The sequence below is a fragment of the Syngnathus scovelli genome, chromosome 6 (genome assembly GCF_024217435.2).
Source record: "Syngnathus scovelli strain Florida chromosome 6, RoL_Ssco_1.2, whole genome shotgun sequence".
Classification (NCBI taxonomy): Eukaryota; Metazoa; Chordata; class Actinopteri; order Syngnathiformes; family Syngnathidae; genus Syngnathus; species Syngnathus scovelli.
The window spans coordinates 17,048,799-17,057,419 of NC_090852.1; the positions used below are offsets into that span (position 1 = coordinate 17,048,799).

General features: G+C 45.5%; 2 protein-coding genes and 1 non-coding gene across 3 annotated transcripts; 1 reads left to right on the plus strand and 2 right to left on the minus strand.

The window, feature by feature from the left end:
- Positions 1-1,106: 1,106 nt before the first annotated feature.
- On the minus strand, positions 1,107-5,188 carry tes (testis derived transcript (3 LIM domains)). Its single transcript, XM_049722207.2, has 8 exons — positions 4,974-5,188; positions 4,240-4,325; positions 3,499-3,571; positions 2,959-3,399; positions 2,325-2,732; positions 1,807-2,022; positions 1,569-1,727; positions 1,107-1,470 (listed from the first exon to the last, which is right to left on the minus strand). Exons 1-8 carry the CDS (start codon positions 4,998-5,000, stop codon positions 1,279-1,281), a joined length of 1,602 nt encoding a protein of 533 aa, XP_049578164.1. The 5' UTR covers positions 5,001-5,188; the 3' UTR covers positions 1,107-1,278.
- A 687-nt stretch (positions 5,189-5,875) lies between these two features.
- Positions 5,876-5,947, minus strand: trnap-ugg (transfer RNA proline (anticodon UGG)). The gene has a single exon. It is a non-coding gene; the product is annotated as a tRNA-Pro (tRNA).
- Positions 5,948-6,101: 154 nt separating this feature from the next.
- Positions 6,102-8,576, plus strand: setd6 (SET domain containing 6, protein lysine methyltransferase). The gene is made up of 8 exons (XM_049722208.1): positions 6,102-6,260; positions 6,572-6,643; positions 6,787-6,931; positions 7,000-7,141; positions 7,202-7,396; positions 7,486-7,627; positions 7,751-8,071; positions 8,152-8,576. The coding sequence occupies exons 1-8, from the start codon at positions 6,234-6,236 to the stop codon at positions 8,464-8,466; spliced, it is 1,359 nt and encodes a 452-aa protein (XP_049578165.1). The 5' UTR covers positions 6,102-6,233; the 3' UTR covers positions 8,467-8,576.
- Positions 8,577-8,621: the final 45 nt, after the last annotated feature.

An 8,621-nucleotide genomic window follows, 5' to 3' on the forward strand; every position in this document is an offset into this window, starting at 1 on the left:
GTTGCGAGCGTTAACGACTACTTATGGCACATAGTGCAGTACAAAGGTCAAAGCAGCAAAGCCAAAATACGATTGTCAAAAGTTACAACCAATTATGTTTAAATTTAAATTTAATTATGAGGAAAATTGGTTTTGATAAGAGCAAGTCAGTCGGTTCACATTTGTTCAACAGGTGCGCTCGCATCAATGTGAATATAATAAAACAGTCAAAAGGTTATTTACGATCCCAGACTTTGCAGCGTGGAAGACAGAAGAAGGCAGAATATTTTGGTTTGAGAGTCGAACGTGGAGTAATTTGAATCATGCAAATTCTCTTTTCGCCTCTTAACGCAAATCCTCACGCAGCTCAATGCAAAACAAAACAGCAGTCTAACATCACAGTGATTTAAAAAAGTTCATGAAAAAACTATATTTTTATGGGTTTGAATTTGTTTTTGTTTTTTTGTCAGGCTAAGAATTATAAGTGAAACATTACATATTACGGTGTGGTTTATACTGAGAAATCATTTTTAAATAATGACTTTGTATATATTATTTAGGGAAAAACAACCCAGAACTAAATAATGAACAATATATTTAGAATAATAATATAAATTATAAACAAAAAAGTTTTGACACACACTATTTTGGTATTGAATAAAATGAGATAGTGTACCCACTGAGGTGGCAAATGTGTGTGTAAATAAAAGGAGTGGAGCTGCTACGTGGCTACCTGTCAAATCTCAATTCGACCGCGCCCACCAAACTCTTTCCTGCTTCGACCTCACAGACATGTTGGCAGTTCCGTTTGCTTCTTGCGTACACTGGCGCCTCCTGCAGGCAAATGGAGTAATTGCAGAGTCATTGAATTGGTTGACAAAGTGGTTGTCACGTTAGGTTTGAATGAAGGGGAAGTAGCCGTGAGGCCATCGGAGACAATGGCGTTCCTCGGGAGATGAAGCTTCCTGGAATTGTCAATAGTTTCCAACCTCAGGAGAAAAAAAAAAAGAAAAAGCTTCATGGCAATTTTTTCTACTCATAATAAACATGCCTACCAAATTTCATGTTTTGATTTAGTATACTGTACATGCTTCAAATTTCACACCAGAATCCATATATGGCAAATATTCAGTCAATAACTCATATTTTAATGAAAAAGCAGTTTTCAGTAGTTACATGGCTGAGACCTGAATAAAAAAAAAAAAAAGGTGCAGACTTTGAAGGCACTCGTACAAATGGCTTTCACCTCAACGCCGCGTCGCTATCTTAAATCCACGCCCGCCATTTTGACTCAGGCATCTAGGCGGGAGTGTTCTTCTTGCACTCAACGGAGCAAAACAACCGTCCCTGGGCCGCCATGAAACGTTGGCCCATCAGAACCTTGGCGCAGCCCGAGCACTTGAAGCATTTCGGGGCGGCGTGCCAGTGGTGCTCGCCGTAGGACACGCGCTGAGCCTCGGGCTCCACCGCCTCGCCGCACCCGGAACATTTCTGTAGACGACCGACAAACAACCTTGTCACGACCTAACAAAACTAGCTAACGAGAGACTTTCGGGAAAGAAAGCGTGACCGAGGTTGCGCCGTCTTACCACAGCGTAGTTTTTCATGTAGCAAGGCGTGCAGACGGGCTTGTCCTGCTCCATCACGTACGTCTCCCCGGCCAGAACCAGGTCGCAGTCGAAGCAGCAAAAATGTTTCAAGTGCCAGTTCTGGCCCTCGGCCTGCGTGTACTCATTACAGAAGATTAGCTGCGGAGGAAGAAAAGCGCTTAAGATGTTGATCAAGAACAATAAAATGAATGATACACACCATCTCTACGGATCTCACCTCGTCGCAGCCGCCGCAGCGCGGCTTCTCGCTGTCGCCGTAGTGACGACCGCAGTAGAGCTTCCCGCGCTTCCAGAAGTAGATCATGTCCACCAGCAGCTCGTTGCAGGTGCAGCACACGAAGCAGGCCGGGTGCCACAGCTTGTCGTAGCCGGCCCGTTCGGCGTACACGGCCGGGTCGCCCACCCGCATGGGCTGATTGCAGTGGCGGCATGACTGCAGGGTTTGGAGAGAAGATGATTTTTTTTTTCTTTCATTCAAATAAATTTCATTCAATTCCTCACGCCGGTTTGTTAAATGCAAGGAAACGTTGGCTAAGTGTTACTGAAAGATTAGTCGCTCTGGCGTGTCGCGTTCATTGTTGCGCCAAGAACAAAACCTTCCTTGGTGCCAAATAAGCACACAATGCACGTACGCCAAACCTCCGTCACCGGAATACTTTGATGTGACAATGGCGACTGCATATTAAAATCGACTTTTGACACAACGTTGCCAAATATGAACATTAGATTCCTTACGAAGCTTTGCTGAGCGGCTCCCGGGGCGCCCATGGCTCCAGCGGTGGTACCCACGGCAGCTCCAGCAGATGTGGAGCCTGGCCCTGTAATTCCAGCCGCCCCCTTGACACCCACTGCTCCCGGTCCAGCCGCTCCAGCAGCACCCGGGCCGCCCTGACCCGCCGCCGCCTGGATCAGAGCCATCTCCTCGGGCAGCCGCACGTCACCGATACCCAAGGCCTCGTCCTTGTACTTCCGCACAAACTGCTGCATCTGCTTGACTTCGGCCGGGCTCAGCTCGTGGCACTTGGTCGGGTCCTGGTCGTGCTCGGGCAGCTGGCGGGCCATCTGTTGGCGGCGGTAGGCGGCGCCTTCAGTGCCCGCCACGGGGCGTTTTTCTGGCGGGAGCAGCTCGATGTAGCGCACAGCCTGCGAGGAAAGGAAGCAAAAAAATAAATAAATCGACCAATCAGAGAAGAGGGACGTGAAAATATTTGAGAGCAAGATACGAGTGGAGACCAAACAACCAGCACAGAATGTTCAGCCCTTTTTAAAAAAAAAAAAAAAAAAAGCAGATTTCACTTCCACTATTAATCAATCAAATTCTTATTGATTACTTGGCGGATTTTGAAGGCTATGCCTCCAGAAAACTTACCACATATTTGTTAGCCACAGGGGGCGCCCATTCGTATGTGACAGACTTGAGAGGAGCTTCTTTGGCGAGAGGCACCACGTTGGCAGTGGTGGTATTGACAGAAACGCTCGGTGCGTTCGCCTTGACGAGGGCAACACCAGCCAGGCGTGGCTGGACGCCGCCGCCTGACGCCGTACCTCCCGAGGGTGCGGCAGACGGGACGGACGCCGTACCTCCCGAGGCTGCAGCAGACGGGACGGAACCAGCAGCGGTGGTGTGAGGCACCGTTGCGGTGACGGAGGCAGGTAACACGGTTTGGGCGGAGCCCGGCAACACGATTTGGGCGGTGGCGGGGCCGCCCAGCGTGATGGTGACGGCGTTGCCGCGATACACGGGGACGCCGTCTGTCTTCAGCTTGGCAATGAGGCCGGTGTACTTGGTGTCCTCAAAGAGCTTCCCCACCTGCATGGACATTCAGGTAAATCAAAAAAGAGCAAGAGCAAAAAAGAAATAAAGAAATATGTATCTAAAATAGAGACGGAAATTTGCAAGTCTCCCAACCTTTTTGTTCTCCTCCGAGTTCATCTGCACATTGTGTTCCGCGAGACCGCACTTGCAGTTACGACAGATTTTTCTGCAACAGACAAAAATGGGCAAACGACTCAAAGTGTGTTTCCAAATTACAAATTAGTTGAATTCAAACTTGCAATTTTGGCAACGTCAGTAATTATGATCACCATTGTTTATGACTGCTATTACGTAGATGTGGGTTCACATGGTAATGATTATGGTTGAAGATGAAGACCAGTACGTAAGCATTGACTGAACCACTTAGCCAAGAGTAGATTCCTGACAAGTTAAGGCGCAAAAAAAAAAGAGAGCCTCTGCGTCGTGACATCATTCGAGCGTTGCCAATTAAATCTCCGAGCCACTGATCCCAGTCTAAGACCACACGCTGGGAATTTGCTGGAATCTTGCAAGTGACTCACTCTGTGAGTCAGTGTCTTGTGTTTAACAAAAGCGGCCTTGTCACTTAGGAATGAACTTCACTGCTGGACACTGTTTGCTCCTCAACAAGAAGGACAAGCTGCTTCATATTTCTTTTTGGATTTTTTTACCCCCCTCTGTGTTATTCTTTTAGCACGTGTTTACATTTTCCTGCGGTTAGTTTGTGAATCGGTGAGTTCAGGCTCGGGTGGACATTTAATCTTCTAAAGCGGCCATGTGTGGAAATGAAACAACTTTCGAGGGCCACGTGTAGAAAAGTAGGATGATACATTTCAGCTTTGGTGGAGTTCTCACCTCCAGAAATGAAGCTCAAAGCCTTCACATTTATCTTTACACTTGAGGCAGGCGGCGCCCGCACCAAACTCATGTCCCAGCGTCATCTGAAACATAAATAATACGTTAAGAAGACACTTCATTAGCTACGCAACATTGCTTTACGACCAATATGGCGAGTTTCTCAATAACGCTGACTCAGAAAAGCTCTTAATGTGTCACTTCCTCTTTTATGGATTTTCAACTGCAACACAAAAGATCACCGATCAACTTCACGCCTGTCAAAACATGCCAAGATGTTTGCGAGGGTGACCTCATTTGTGGGTGCAGATGCTGACATGCAACATCTGTTTGATGACACAAAGAAGAGCAAAGACAGCTATGGGGATGAGCTTTCAGTATTTATCGCCAGAGGGGATTATAATTTAGCAAACCCGTCTGGGTCATCTGGCAGGGCAACAAAACATCAGTTCATGCGTCTATGAACACACGAACAAATGGGACTGTCAGTGACAACAAAAAACCTACGAGGTTAAATCACTGCAAACTGAACCGGACCCATGTCATAAATGATCAATTTGGTTACGACTGACAAAAGCAAATCTAACATTCAATAAAGTTAAAAAAGTGACACGGTTTTATTAAAGGTGTAAAACTTATTAAGTGGAAAAACTTTTTGATTTTTTTGATAAGCGACCAGTGACGACCACCTGCAATGTGTCCTCCTATCGCACCTCTGCAGGGCGTTGACTCACCTTTTTCACTTCCTTCTCGATCTCCATGTTCGCTTCTCTCGGCTTCGAAAACACACTAACCGAACCGGGTGGACGCTGCTGGGAAAACTGTGACAAATTAACGGTAAATAGGAGACGATGAGACAGACTGGACACTACAAACAGACCGGTTTTGATGCCACTTTCGGTTCGGGAAGGGAGCCCGCTACGGACAACCGTCAGGTTATCACTGCTAAAGACAACATTTCTGGTGTTGATGGAAATAATAAGATGATTTAAAATACATTTACGACAAGTTATTCGATTGTTTCGGTTGTTTTACTATAATTCTGCATGACATACTAAAGTAATAGTTTTTTTTTCTTTAATAATTTGTGCCATCATTTTTATCATAGCAAAGCTTCACTGTTATTTTATTTTGAAATTGACCATGCTGTACTTCTTCATATTTCACGCTAGCTTTATAAGTCCGCGGGTCCCGTTCACTTTCACATATGTCCCAAGAGGCGCTGACAGATGTTCCTTCCGGCCAATAAGACGATGAAATGAAATCAGCCAATCGACGGTTAGAGAAGGCGGGCCCTCCGCCTGACAAAGGATAGGGGCAAATCTATCTACGTTGAACCCAATTGAACAGCACGCGAAGCGAAAATCAGAATCATTTCGCTAAATCAAGTCACCAAAACCAGTCACAGAGTGCTGAGGAATTTTAAGTTTTCAAAATTCCATAACATGATGATGTGGCAAGTTGGGTGTCTTCAGGTTGTGAAACAGCGCCCTCTGTGAGGCCACAGGTAGACATTACAATTTTGCAACTCGGGACATTTCCGGTGCTGTCCTTTTGGGTGCTTTTGTTGTTTTTCTGGGGATTTGGGTTAGTAAGAGATCATGTAGATGGGCAAAATTAGTAAATAATAAAAGTTGGGCTCGTCCGGGATTTGAACCCGGGACCTCTCGCACCCAAAGCGAGAATCATACCCCTAGACCAACGAGCCACAGTAGCTACTGAAAATCATTGCAAATATAACATTACAAATTCTGATTTGTGAACATTTAAAAAATACTGATATTTTCGTCATTTAGCAGTGATTCATAAAATAATACTTTGCTCTAACGACATTTTGTGTTAGCTTTATCGAGCTCGATTATCCATCCTCACGTTCTGCCTCTTCCGGGTCTGGTCCTGCCTCCTGTCTCCACGTGTTTGAGCTACTCTGCCATGGATCGTGAATCTGTTTAAAATCCACTTTGCCGCTTGACGGGGTTCAACAAGCTCATAAAATGGCATCTGAAGCCAAGCGACTCAAGGTTCGGTTTCGACAAATCAATTCGTTTATGTAATGCTGCAGTGAATGTACAGTAGATAGCTGTCGTGTGTACTTTACACGTGCTGTAGCGATAAATAGCTTATTAACTAGTACCGATACTACAGCTTAGTGTAGGTTAAGTCAAACCATTTGATAATATATTCTAAATAACAATAAACTTCCTGACATCATTTTATCTGACATTTAAAACGTGTGACCTATGCATAAATATGCGTATTTTTCCATCACAAAACTGTCACCTAATTAGCTACAAATATATATATTTTTAATTTTCCTCTTCCTACTGTGCAGGTGGACGATGATACTTCCCTGCAGGACTTCCTCCGGTGGTGCGACAGCGTAGATCTAGTGCTCAGCACAAAGGTACGTTCCTTTCCAGAGCAGAATCCTTAATTGGAGCAATCAAGTAAAAGAGCATTAAATAGTTTGTCACTATCGATCGCAGGTATAGTTGGACAAAAATGGCAAATATTGTAACTGTTGGATCATTTCAACTTCGTATGCAGGTGCGAGTGAGCAAAGAAGGTGTGGTGGCCGACTATGGGATGTTGGCTCAGGACGACATTGAGAAAGGTGAGGTGTTGTTCACCATCCCCAGATCGGCTCTTCTTCACCAAAGCACGACCCACGTCGCAGCCCTGCTGGAGCGAGGTAACTTCTCCAGCTTCCAATATTTCCCCCCTCCATCACATTTTTCTAACATATCTCTTTTTGTTCAGAGAAGTTCTCCTTGGAAAGCACCTCAGGCTGGGTGCCGCTCCTTCTCGCTCTGCTGTATGAATACACCACAGCGCAGTCCAAATGGAAACCCTACCTGTCATTATGGACCGACTTCAAGATGCTGGACCACCCCATGTTCTGGTGAGGGGGGAAACACAATTATATGAGGTCACAACTACAAGGTGTTAATGCTCCAATCAGGTCCAAAGAAGAGCGAGATGGACTCCTGAGGGGAACAGGTATACCAGAGGCAGTGGAGAAAGACCTGGATAACATTCAGAGGGAATACAAAGATGTGGTCCTGCCCTTCATTACCAAGCATCCAGACATGTGGAACACCAGCACGCACACTCTGGAGCTCTACATGCAGCTAGTGGCTTTTGTCATGGCCTACAGGTTAGTGAAACATACTTGAAAATTTTCTTCACGGCTTGTTTTGAACATTGGCAACAGAGAGCTTGAAGTCTTATTTCCTCCCTGTGTAGTTTCCAAGAGCCACAAGAAGAAGCGGATGATGATGATGAAGATGATGATGAGGGAAAGGCTCCCAATCCACCTATGATGGTTCCCATGGCTGATATGCTCAACCATGTTTCCAAGCACAATGCCAATCTGGAGTTTATGCCAGTAAAGACACACTTTAAAAAAATTTAAAGAAAGACATTATGCAATTTTTTTTGTCTTGCTTCTGCTTTTGTCAACTTCCCCTAAAGGTTTGCTTCCAAATATCTTCTCTGTTCACCCCCTCAGGACACGTTGAAGATGGTATGCGTGCGTCCCATCAAAAAAGGCGAGGAAGTGTTCAACACGTACGGACAAATGGCTAACTGGCAGCTGCTGCACATGTACGGCTTCACCCAGCCGCCTTCCGATAATACTGACGACACCGCCGACATCCCCGTCATCAACCTGTACAAAGCGGCCACGACAGGTTCATCTCGTGATCATTCCAAGCCAGATGGGGATCCACAACTGTTGGAGGAGATGTGGGAGTTGCTACGGGATAAAGGACCGTTTGTTTTCGGCAAACATGGCTGCCTCACCGACATGGAGTTGCACAGTGTGCTCAAGGTGATACACCTTAAATACCAAAATAGCATTTAGTATGGGAATTCCGAGTCGGAATACGTACCGATGTATGGTGGTTTTAGGTGCTGTGCATGTCCAGGGACGAGTTCTCCGAGTTGAAAGATAATGACGGATGGGAGGAGGACGAAGATGAGAAGATCATTTCTCAGGCATTCTCCAATGACGGGCTGTCTGGATTAAAGACCAAGTGGAAGTGGCTCATCCACGAAGCGGCGCGTCTGACCATGAGGGGCTACCCCGATGTGGACCAGGATAGAGTCCTGATGGAAGACCAGGTTTTGCTAGAGAGACTGAGCAGCAGGCAGAGGAAGGCACTGCATGTCAGATATGGACAGAAAAGCATCCTGGAAAAAGTCATGGAGCTCACAAAGACATGAAATAAACATTTTTCATTTGCAATGTCCATTAATTACAGTTTCATCATGTTTTTTTTTAACTATCTCAAATGCTTTAAACATTCATTTGACATTAAAACTATTTGAAAGTACAGCAGACTCCAACAAACTTTTTCAGTACCTATTCATGGATTCAC